At 38.4% G+C, this 13,052-nt stretch overlaps 1 protein-coding gene across 1 annotated transcript in view; it reads left to right on the top strand.

Annotated features, from left to right (window-relative positions):
* STK32B (serine/threonine kinase 32B) overlaps positions 1-13,052 on the top strand; it is a 227,830-nt gene that overhangs the window by 154,157 nt on the left and 60,621 nt on the right. Inside the window, exons 7-8 of the mRNA XM_063457772.1 lie at positions 7,138-7,241; positions 8,206-8,322. Of these exons, the coding sequence (XP_063313842.1) occupies positions 7,138-7,241; positions 8,206-8,322 (221 nt within the window). The remainder of the gene's footprint in view (positions 1-7,137; positions 7,242-8,205; positions 8,323-13,052) is intronic.

Below are 13,052 nucleotides of genomic sequence, written 5' to 3'. Positions count from 1 at the left end.
CATTATTAGATGCACTTACACTGCACTCAGGTCTCTAGGACACTGTAGAGAGCATTGCATTGTTGTTCCCTTCAAGTCATGCCTTCAGTGGACTGGCCTGTTTGATTGACAGGCAGGTTGATGTGCATTCAGATGGACCCGCATACTTTCCTGATGGACCCAACTATGGACCCACCTCTTTTCCCATGCTACTAGGAACACCAGTGATGGGGGTATGCTGAAGTTGTGTCCCTGGATATCTGCCTCTTGTCTCCTCACCATGGCAACTGCATTGCTCAGGTAGAGTGCCAGTAATAGGCTGAGAATGTTAGTCAAAAGTTAAAGTGCACCTATCATGCTAATATTGCAAACACATTGTAAAACATAAATACGTTGCCCTAGACAAAAGTAGACATATTAGTTGTATATTGTATATGCATGTTGTATATATATGCAAATATGAGCGAGGAAGGCTATAAAAATCCACCTATTGGCTTTCGGTCTTAAAGAAAGCCGTGGAGTGGACCCCAGCACGTGCCATCTTGGAAGGCATGGGTTATTGGTTCTGTCAGAGCAAAGCACAAATATTGTGGAAACCGGAAACTAAACCCAGGATCCGCACAAGGTTTCTTCAAGCATCGCTGCATAGTCAACGGCTTGTAATGTGCCAAGAGTGGTGTCAGTTAAATGAGATGAAGTGGTCTGGGTGCTTATAGTGTCCATATAAATATATGTTACATCTAGACACTATGTTAACCACCAGACAGATTTTGGCCACTATCTGGATCCCTGATGCTCCTCTCACAGAATTAGTGGCCACCCACTGGAGGACCTTAAAGTGCAGCCAACATATAGCGACTTTATTGGGCACTGTGTTACATTCCCGCACTTACCATAAGCAGCCTCCTGAGTATTTATTAATTTAAATAGATGACTGAAGTGACACTTGAAAGTGAATTTCAGATTTAAGGCCAGACAGAATTTAAGACCCAGTGAGAGTTTCTAATTTTGAATATCTTAGCCATGCTATTATCTGGTTTATTTTCTTGCATAGCTCCCTGTCTGGTTATAGTCTCATGATGATTCACAACCTATACATGTACTAGATTGTTTTTTTTTTGTTTTTGTTTTTTTTTAAACATCTCTTTAACATTTACTGGTCTCCTGGACACCAGCAGACACATACTATAGAACACTACTTCCTCCCATGACATATTAGAGAGGATGAGCTTTTAGCGAGAGCAATTTTTGTAATGCTCTACAATTACATTATGTTGGTGTTTGGAGTATCCCTTTTCTTGTTCTAATAGTCCAATCATGGTCAATCATGACATCATCTATAATGTTTCAAATATCAACCATCTGAATATCACATAGAATGTCTTCCCTTCATTGTAGCCCTTCTTTTGATCGATATTCTGTTCATGTGAGCTAATGTCAGGGACCTTGCTGGCATTTCTGCTTGGGCAGTATTTCCATATTCGCACGTAGCTTACTACATATATCCCATAAGCCTCTGATTATATGTTTAGCACTTTTAAAACAATGGTAAGGCTATGCCTGGCTGACAGATTGACTGAACTCTGGGCAGCATTTACTGCAAAAAATGCAAATACAGAGAATTGTCAGGGAATGCATAAATGGGAAAAGTTTATATTTCTACTTTCAGCAATGTGTTTTCAAATATATGGGTCACATTCAGCCCATCATTTTAAATACATATACATTTAGGCAGCACATTTTGCTGTCCTAAATACTGTAATTGTTGTGTGCATCTAGACTGAGAAAAAAAATAGGCTATCCAAGAGATGACTAAAACAGATAATGTCCAATCTGTGCAGAGGCTACTCGGCTTTGTAAACTTGCAAAATTCTTGCCTCACTTGTCAGACATGTGTGAAACACTAAGGTGGCTGACAGACAAAGATAGCATCTGGAAGTGGCAGCCACAACATGAAAAAGCTACACGCACACAGCAACACTGATTACAATGTATCCAGTGCCGAGATATGATATAACTAAAGAACAGAACAGATTACAATTTAATGTGATGCTGGCAAACAATGTCAGTTGATGCATCAAGGTCAATTGTAATGTGTGCTAGTGCAAACAGAAAAAACCTGGGGGGGGGGGGGGATTGAAAAAGAGTGGCTTGCTTTATTGAATTTGATCAGGTAAAAGTTCTGATCGCTGACTACTGAACCTATATTACATATTCCTGACCCTATGGGGTTAAAACCACCATCTAGCCCCCGTGGTTCCCTCATGCCTCCCTAAATATAGTAAAATATTACTTGTATTCAAGCCTGAAGCTGCTGGCTTTGTCCCTGTTTCCTTTAGACCTGCCCACTGCCTGCTGACATCAGCAGAAGTGGTAGCCTGATCCAATCACAATGCTTCCCCATAGGATTGGCTGAGACTGACAAAGAGGCAGATCAGGGGCAGAGCCAGCACAATTCAAACACAGCCCTGACCAATCAGCATCTCCTCATAGAGATGCATTGAATCAGTGTCTGCATGCAGAGGGTGGAGACACTGAATGTTTGGATGCATTTTAGGCAGCCATGAGCCAGGAAGGATCTCTAACAGCCATCTAAGGAGTGGCCAGTGAAGTTATCACTAGGCTGTAATGTAAACACTGCATTTTCTCTAAAAAGACAGTGTTTACAGCAAAAAGCCTGAAGGTAATGATTCTACTCACCAGAACAAATTCAATAAGCTGTAGTTGTTCTGGTGACTATAGTGTCCCTTTAAAATCAATTGACTTGGCCGGACTGTCATATTAAAGGGTTACTCCAGACACCATGACCACTTTAGTGATCTGAAGTAGTCATGGTGCGTGGGGTCTCTATGTGCAGTTTGCAAACGCTACACATACAGAGATTAACCCATCTGCTTCCACCTCATCATAAGGGTGTCATCAGCCAGCCTGGATTTAAAGTTCCAGGTTGGCTAATATCAGTTCTGTACAACTCATTCATTTAGTCATGGTTAAGAGTGGTTAGCTGATGCTGACAGTCCACTACAGCAGCGGTAGTGGTTATGATGCTTGAAGTACCCCGTTAAATAGCAGTCACATTCATTTGTCTATAGGTATATGGATATGATAAGCCACCAGAATTAAACTTTTGTATTATGAGTAGTTATGTACCTAAACATGGTAGCACACATGTTTCTTAAAGGGTTCCTTTAAGTGACAGGTGTCTAGCAAAGACACCTTACACTTGGCTCTAGGTGAATAAGAACCATGTAGTAGATGCCACTCTGATGCAGATGCACTGGCAATAAAGCCACCATGTTGGTATCATTGAGAATGACATATAACGATATATTTATTTAAAATTCTATACATTTGCTAGCACAACATATAGATGATATTTTATTGTCTTTTATTTCAACTAAAGTAGTGTGTGTGTTCTTCAAGTGTTCTTTAAAGCATCTTACAGAAATGAAGGGCCATTCTTGACCTGAATAGCAATATTCTGTCCTAGAGGTCAATGCTCTAATTCAAAGAAATGCTCAATTGGGCATGCAGACTAGATGACAAGATCCATTTTGACACTATCCCATCATCAAGTTGTAAAATCAAATAACTCTTGACTTGGACTCATCAATCGTGGGTGAGAGAGTGGTCATTATATTCCATGTTTAAAATGTATAATGTACAAATAGTCCAAACAGCCTAGGCCAGACAAGTATATGTTTACCTGGGTGCACCGGGTAGCACCAGCCTGGTCCCTTCATGAGATATTGCTAAATCCCTACGTCTGCATTAGTGGCATCAATTGTGCCCGTCTTTGAATGGAATTATTTGGCTGAGAGCATCAGCCCCCACTCTTAGTCAATGAAATCCATCCAAATATGAATGGAATTGATATATTTAATGAAGGGGAAAGCTTGCTTTCGGGAAATCTGAAGTAGAGGCCCAAATGGAGATTTCTGGTAAATCCAGATACGTGTCAAATTATTTAAAAAAAAAAAAGTTTGTCACCTTATCGTGGGATTGCCTTTGGGGACTCCTAGCACCATAAACACCATGCTATGCAGAAGTGATTATGGTGCTTACATTATCTATTTAAGATGTAGCAGGACTGAAAATGATTGATAAGTATATGAACATATTTTATGTGAATATTATATTTTATGTGAACATTATTGTTATATTCTGTGCATTCATTACAACTTGCACATGCTGTCCTTTATAAAGCTCACTTTTGTTTATCAAGTGTTATTATTTTGCTTCTAATGTCTAGTTTGAGGCTTTTTCACTGATTTGCTGACTTCATGTTAATATATTAATATACATATTCTATATAAAAACTGTCTATCTGCACAAATTGTAGTTAATTAGCACAGTGACTTACAGCAGCCGACTGTGCATTTAATGATGCTCACACACCCATGGCATGGTCATTAACCCCTTAAGGACACATGACATGTGTGACATGTCATGATTCCCTTTTATTCCAGAAGTTTAAAAACATTGTGTTGTACAAAGGCAGACACACATTCATTAATTAAGATTTGTTCAAAACATGCACCTGGTGACTTCCACAGAAGATGAATAGAACGTGCACGGAACCCTTGGGAATGAGAGAGTATGTTTACCAAATTAATTCTGCAAACCACCTTCCTTATATTCTTTCCCGTGTCAGATGTGTCTCTACAGTACTTCGGCAGTGACGCTACAGTAACAATGTTATTCGGGTTAGATGTTTGGGGTCTAACGAATGTGGTGCACCTGATCAAACCACTGGGGGGAACTGAAATATCACTAGACCTAACACAGGGCTTAAAAGCCAATGGTCTAGTGAAGGGGTAAGAAACCTTTGGCACTGCACATGGTGTGGACTACATCTCCTCGATTCTTTGACAGCATTAGATCTGTCTAGTGTATAGTCATATAGTTAATTATAGTGGAGTACAAATATGTTACATGAACAAATTGCGCAGCTTCACTCATGGTTAATGACTCTTATATTCCATCATGTTGAAACATACGAAGTCACATTGTCATTGAGTGGTCTTGTGAAATAGAAACAGTGGCAGGCTTATGCAATGTATGATGCATATGCTGTAAGTAAATCCCTATTTATAAACTCATTAGCTCCTTTGGCTTCCAATATCATTTCTATGCAGATGACACGCAAATCTACCTGTCCTCTCCTGATCTCTCCCCGTCCCTCTTGACTAGTGTCTCTAACTGCCTCTCTGCTGTTTCTAACTGGATGGCTGCCCACTTCCTTAAACTAAACTTGACCAAAACTGAAATTCTGGTATTTCCTCCCTCAAGTGTCGTTACTCCTGTGTCTGTCTCCCTCCAAGTCAATATTGCTACCGTCAGCTCCACCACGCAGGCTCGCTGCCTAGGTGTTCTCTTTGACTCTGACTTCTCCTTCACGCCTCATGTTCAATCTATCGCCAAATCATGGCATTTCCATCTCAAAAACATTGCGCCCATCCGCCCCTACTTAACGCCAGATGCGACTAAGGTGTTGGTCGATTCCACTGTCCTTGCTCGACTTGACTACTGTAATCCGCTTCTCAGTGGTCTTACGTTCTCCCAACTTGCGCCGTTACAGTCCATAATGAATGCAGCGCCAAGGCTCAGCTTCCTGTCCGCCCGCACCTCCCAGGCCTCACCCTTCTGTCAGTCCCTACATTGGCTTCCTATAAAATATAGAGCTCAATTTAATATTCTGGTTCTTGCTTTCAAATCTCTACATAATGCTGCTCCCACCTATCTATTCTCCTTTATACACAAGTGTGTCCCGTCTAGGCCCTTACGATCTGCTGAAGACTTACGTCTATCTTCTGTCCGTACTCCCACCTCTGATGCTCGCCTTCAAGATTTCTGGAGGGCTGCACCATTCCTGTGGAACTCGCTTCCCTCCTCCGTTAGATGCTCACCCAGTCTCCACTCCTTCAAAAAATCGTTAAAAACCCACTTCTTCATAAAAGCGTATCAATTAAACTGTTAATAGCTCCCAACTGATTCCTCTTCTGCAACTGTCATTAGTCTAATACTATCCTTACCTTTTTGTATCATTTTACCCCACTCCCTCTAGCATGTAAGCTCATTGAGCAGGGCCCTCAACCCCTCTGTTCCTGTGTGTCCAACTTGTCTGGTTACAACTACATGTCTGTTCGTCCACCCATTGTAAAGCGCTGCAGAATTTGACGGCGCTCTATAAATATCATAATAATAATAATAATAATAATAATTTTTTAAAAAGTTTAAAGATTAATAAATAAAACTAACCGTGTTGACGCTAAAGTGCAGGTTTGTGAGTTTACGATTTTATATATATATATATGATAAAATGTATTCTTATTCACCATAATATTCTTTTCATTGTCATAGGCCATGGCAGCACAACAATGGGTAGCTCCTCCCATCCTCAATTAGACAGTAACTTTAGTAACATAAAGGTATAAGTATCCTATCCCATCCCCAGTCCTCAGTCTAAATTCCAAGCCAAATCCCAAGATTGTATTATGTGCTGCCATTGCCCTATAACCAAGAACATAAAATTATTGTAAGCAGGAATACATTGTCTCCTCTCCTCACCATATCCATGCAGCACAACAATGGGTAATACCAAAGCAAAGACCAACGGAGGGAAAGAAACGCCAGATTCCATATAAGTTTCATAAACCAAATGTGTATTGAATATAAAACATGAAAACATCAACAATAAACATTGCGTTAAATATTAGAAACACTTTTGCAAAACGTATGAAACTGGGCAGCTCTGACATTTGATTGATAATGTCTTATAAATGTATTAATAGAAGACAATGTTGCAGCCAAGTCCTGCCACCCAGGAGGAGGAAAGAGATCCAGTTCAGGGGGCTTTCAGTCCGTCGGAACAGGACCACGTGAAGCCTGTTAAGCTTTAATAACAGCTGAAACAATCCACTTGCTGACTGGGGAATTGGCCCAACATTCTGTCCTATAGAAGATAGGACAGGAACAAAAAGACTGAGAGCTGGGGGAATAGGATGGGTATTTATACCTTTATTTTAGTTTGGTCCCTGTCGTATTGAGGGTGGGAGGAACCACCCATTGTTGTGCTGCCATGGATATGGCTAGGAAATATATATATATACTTTATGCTCCTGTCAGGAAACTAACAATGTATTTTAAATGTTTAAGCTCCAGAGGTATTCCAGTCATTTATGGAGGTAGGACCTGGATACTCATATCCCGTGGATTGGTGGTCATTAGGAATTACAGCATATGAACTCCTGAGAGGTTGGGTAAGAATTCTTATTTTTAGATTTGTGTTTATACAAAAGTGTTGCAGAAATAGTTGTGCTGCAGGGGGAAAGTGAGCATAATCAAACACGGTCAGTACATGGGCTGATATTATTGTTTACTTACAATAACTTGTAATAAATTAATGTTCTATGCGGAATGGACTGTGATTAATGTAATGTAAAGTCAAAAAATATACTGTCGGCCAGGGGTAGGCAACTTTCAACACTCCATTTCCTATTACTGCTGTTACAGCCATAATGCTGGCAACGTATCAGGTGTTTTGAAGGCCACAACATTTGGAGGGCCAAAGTTTGCCTACCTCCGCTACCCCCACTCTAGGGAGATGCTTAGCATGCCCAGTAGAATGTCTAGCCCTAATATTTTGAGTAAATCTTCACACTTTTTCGGAATGTAAATGTTTTGTGTTTATATTTTCTCAGGAATGTTCCTTGATATGTTTTTATATTGTTATAGTGGTTGAGGTATTGATTGTATTGATGTATTATCAATATTAATGGTAGAAAGTTATGGAGTCATATGGAGTTCTTAAAGAGATTATGTATTGAAAGTAATTTTCCAACCAAAGTACTTAAAAAGGGAGCAATCGCAATGAGAACCAAAAGGGACAGTTCTAGCTCTTCTTTTCAAAGTAGCCTCTCATTTTTACACCCTTATTACTGTTCACTATGTCATGAAATTGCATATTCTCTGATATCACATGCTAATATAATATATACCAATTGATTTTCCGTAAACAAGTAAGCTCTTCAATATACGAAATATGTAATATTAAAGCCTAATAATAAAAATCTGTATAAATGTTCCATATAGATGAGATAACAGTTGCGTTGGAGACTGTCTCCTGTCTGGAAAAATCTAGATGTTTGTTATATCTTGTCTTGAAATTTAGAATGTTTTTTTTGCAAAAGGTTCTAAGCGTTTGTACTGTATCTTTTCATTTAGAGGCCTTATGAAATTCATTCAACAACACCCATTGATGAAATTCTCAATATGTTTAAGATAGAAAGAGTTCACTATTCTTCCACGTGGTGCAAGAACATGGTGGCGTTACTTAGAAAGGTAAATACAACTCTATTACTGCATTATAATATTAGAATGGTTTAGAAGTAAATGCAATAAAAATTATTTTAATTCATCTTTTTTGAGATCAATATTGAGTGGAAAGCAAACTGTCCCATGAGCGTGTAATTAGGAGATACCTGGACCAAAAAAAAAATATTGATAGCAACAGCATCTTGAGCCTTTGGGACTAGCACTGTAGGTGTCTATCAGCAATGAAATGGGCCAATTTTTGGAGAAGGCATAGGCTCTTGTATGTTTTGGTAAAAAGGATTCTTTGTTGTTAAAGCAAATAAAGAAAAATAACACAATTTGAAGCAATTTGTAATTATAAGTCACAAAAATGAGGAAACAGAAAGTATTTGACTATAAACTTGGCAGACAGATTTCTCCTTGGTTCTTACTTGCATCTACTGCCGCAGTCAAAGAAGATCCACTGTGGAGCCTTGAATGTAATTAAACTGCCTTGGCAGATGGTTGATTTACACTTAATGCTTCAAAAACACCAGTTGTTGACATTGAATAACGTTTTATGTTAAAACTTCCAGATTTGCTTAAGCATAACCTAAATATACATTCAGCTGTCAACAAAATCATTTAAAAATAATGATGAACAAGTCTCCTAACCAGATGCTTTAAATGCTATTGAAAATGAAGTCATTGGCATTGGTTACATGTTCACTGGGAGGTTATTGAATAATATCTAGTATATTAAGTAGTATTAAACAAATACATTGGACATATATATACATTCAGGCCCTTAAAGCAAGATGTTAACCATTCATGGTCTGGCCAAGCTTCCTAACCATTGCCTCGATTTGATATTGCTGGATAAGCTTTTCAAATCATTGAATATTTTTGGATAACCTTTTAAAATGATTTAATGTTATGAAAAATATTTTAACTTTGCAATATTTATATACTTTTTTTTCAAAATATTGATATATTTTTTATGATATGTTTTGGATATTTTAATATCTTGAAAAAATTATATATATATATTGATTTATTTATTTTTTGTATTCATTTTTTTTTTTAAGTTTATCCAACACTATTTGTATTTTTAAAAACCTTGCTGAGATGGAAATTTTCCATCCAAGCTATTTTGTCATCTTACTGAGGTGATCATGCTACCTTGTTTCATTATGGAGATTAATGCCTTTTTTGTGTGAGTGGCCACCTCCCTGGGCGGTCAGTCATTCAACTGGATTACCCTCTTCCTGGCTGGCAATATCAGTCTTGTGAAACTTGTGTCTTACGTCAGAACCCACAGCACACAAAGTATGCAAACCCCAGATGTCATGGGCAGGCTGGCCAAGGTGAGTGGTTGGGTTCATTATAAACACAGTATCTACTCACCAGCTCTCAGGCAATGTAACTCTCTAACTCCCTGGTAAAGAAATATATTCAAAAATGAACGCGACACTCTGCTTTGCTTATTCCTGAAACTAAAGGCAACGTTTATTTGCATTTGTTATGAAACCACAAAGAAGAAAACATCTATAGTAAAAATTTTAATAACTTCTGTATAGAACCTGCTATCCTAATAGCATTTCTTTGTAGCTAGCAATTACACTGTGTGCAGAATTATTAGGCAAATGAGTATTTTGACCACATCATCCTCTTTATGCATGTTGTCTTACTCCAAGCTGTATAGGCTCGAAAGCCTACTACCAATTAAGCATATTAGGTGATGTGCATCTCTGTAATGAGAAGGGGTGTGGTCTAATGACATCAACACCCTATATCAGGTGTGCATAATTATTAGGCAACTTGCTTTCCTTTGGCAAAATGGGTCAAAAGAAGGACTTGACAGGCTCAGAAAAGTAAAAAATAGTGAGATATCTTGCAGAGGGATGCAGCACTCTTAAAATTGCAAAGCTTCTGAAGCGTGATCATCGAACAATCAAGCGTTTCATTCAAAATAGTCAACAGGGTCGCAAGAAGCGTGTGGAGAAACCAAGGCGCAAAATAACTGCCCATGAACTGAGAAAAGTCAAGCGTGCAGCTGCCAAGATGCCACTTGCCACCAGTTTTGCCATATTTCAGAGCTGCAACATCACTGGAGTGCCTGAAAGCACAAGGTGTGCAATACTCAGAGACATGGCCAAGGTAAGAAAGGCTGAAAGACGACCACCACTGAACAAGACACACAAGCTGAAACGTCAAGACTGGGCCAAGAAATACCTCAAGACTGATTTTTCTAAGGTTTTATGGACTGATGAAATGAGAGTGAGTCTTGATGGGCCAGATGGATGGATTGGTAAAGGGCAGAGAGCTCCAGTCCGACTCAGACGCCAGCAAGGTGGAGGTGGAGTACTGGTTTGGGCTGGTATCATCAAAGATGAACTTGTGGGGCCTTTTCGAGTTGAGGATGGAGTCAAGCTCAACTCCCAGTTTCTGGAAGACACCTTCTTCAAGCAGTGGTACAGGAAGAAGTCTGCATCCTTCAAGAAAAACATGATTTTCATGCAGGACAATGCTCCATCACACGTGTCCCAGTACTCCACAGCGTGGCTGGCAAGAAAGGGTATAAAAGAAGAAAATCTAATGACATGGCCTCCTTGTTCACCTGATCTGAACCCCATTGAGAACCTGTGGTCCATCATCAAATGTGAGATTTACAAGGAGGGAAAACAGTACACCCCTCTGAACAGTGTCTGGGAGGCTGTGGTTGCTGCTGCACGCAATGTTGGTGGTGAACAGATCAAAACACTGACAGAATACATGGATGGTAGGCTTTTGAGTGTCCTTGCAAAGAAAGGTGGCTATATTGGTCACTGATTTGTTTTTGTTATGTTTTTGAATGTCAGAAATGTATATTTGTGAATGTTGAGATGTTATATTGGTTTCACTGGTAAAAATAAATAATTGAAATGGGTATATATTTGTTTTTTGTTAAGTTGCCTAATAATTATGCACAGTAATAGTCACCTGCACACACAGATATCCCCCTAAAATAGCTATAACTAAAAACAAACTAAAAACTACTTCCAAAAATATTCAGCTTTGATATTAATGAGTTTTTTGGGTTCATTGAGAACATGGTTGTTGTTCAAAAATAAAATTAATCCTCAAAAATACAACTTGCCTAATAATTCTGCACTCCCTGTATATAATCATGGTTGTACACAAACAGCTCAAGCTTGGCATATTTATTTGTATAGAATGTCCTTGAAAATATCTTATATTTAGCAGATACAAGCACACTTTGATTGCTGTGAATGGAAATACCTCAACTAACCCACAGACGCTAAGTATAGTTGACATATCAGTCCACAATGCAGCTTTTCCACATGCTGTTTGCCAAAGCCGTTTGGACACACGCTCCTTTATAGAAACCTTTACTTGGTGAAAAAGCATGTTGTTTTATGTAATCCCAAAAATGACCATGACCCTTTCTAAACATAGGTGAACAAATCATGGATCACTAAACTCTGATCCACCAAAGATCCCTTGATGTTCCGTCTGGCTTTGTAAGCTTGCTACATTAAATGTTGCTGATGGTGTGAAAGGCAAAACTGAAACATCAAAGCAAAATGTTCTGTAAAGGAGAGAGTCCTTAATATTTTGTGTTGTCTGCCGTAGACATCAAACATTATCCTTACAGACTTGCAGGATGCAAATTGTTTAGGAAGAAGAATTTCAAATTGCTGGGTACCATCATGTAAAATTCATTGAACGATTAGCGAGAGGTACATAATAAGCTCCACGAGACCTTATTGCAGATTATAGTGATGGCAGTCATTGGGTGTATTTCTAACGTTTCTTTTTATCAGACTGTTTTCAAGTGATATAACAAATAATAATGGTCTCTCACTAAACACAAAACTTGGTCCCTCTACTGCCACTTGGCAAAGGCAGAAAATATACTTCTGCATTATTCATACAAATGTTCTTTGAAACGATAAGCTATGTTTGCTGCGAGCACCTTAGTTATTGCTGTCTAGATATGGAGTGATTTATGTTCCTTGTTGGATGTTAGATGCTAATTTACTGTTTTCAAAATATTTATTTGTCAATATGCAATACTTGTTTAACTTCACTATTTTAAAGTGTTCATGATTCTTTAGATTTTTTAAAAATAAATAAATAGTCGAATTTACGTATACATTTCTGATGTAAATATCTGGCTATCTGGTCAATACAACAAAATCATGTTCACAAAACAGGTTAAAACTATGAAATTCCCAAACCAAATCCTTGTAGTGCCTGGGGAGAGCCTTAAGAACTTAGAAGGCTACAAGAATCAGGCTAAAAGCATCTTGTTTCAAAACACTTGTAGAGACCCAGTTGATAGCCAACATCATGGCACTCAATAAACGGCTATTTTTATATATATATATATATATATATATATATATATATTCAAATGGAAAGAGTGCACTCAAAGGTCTTCTTAAGGATATAAATGATTTATTTTGCCAAAATTTCAAAAGACATACAAGTCGACGTTTCAGACCCTCGTGGGTCTTGAAAAAAGTCCCACGAGGACTGAAACGTCGACTTGTATGTCTTTTGAAATTTTGGCAAAATAAATCATTTATATCCTTAAGAAGACCTTTGAGTGCACTCTTTCCATTTGAATATATTGAAGGCTGAGGCAGCACCGAGGCAAGCACAAGACCGGTACATTGAGTGCGGGACATTTGCAGTTTATATATATATATATATATATATATATATATAATCTGTCTGTCTATCTGTCTAACTCACAGGTTGCAGGTTGC

This window comes from Pelobates fuscus, chromosome 6 (assembly GCF_036172605.1).
Source record: "Pelobates fuscus isolate aPelFus1 chromosome 6, aPelFus1.pri, whole genome shotgun sequence".
Classification (NCBI taxonomy): domain Eukaryota; kingdom Metazoa; phylum Chordata; class Amphibia; order Anura; family Pelobatidae; genus Pelobates; species Pelobates fuscus.
Note: the sequence above shows the minus strand (reverse complement) of the source record. Positions and strands in the feature narration are given on the sequence as shown.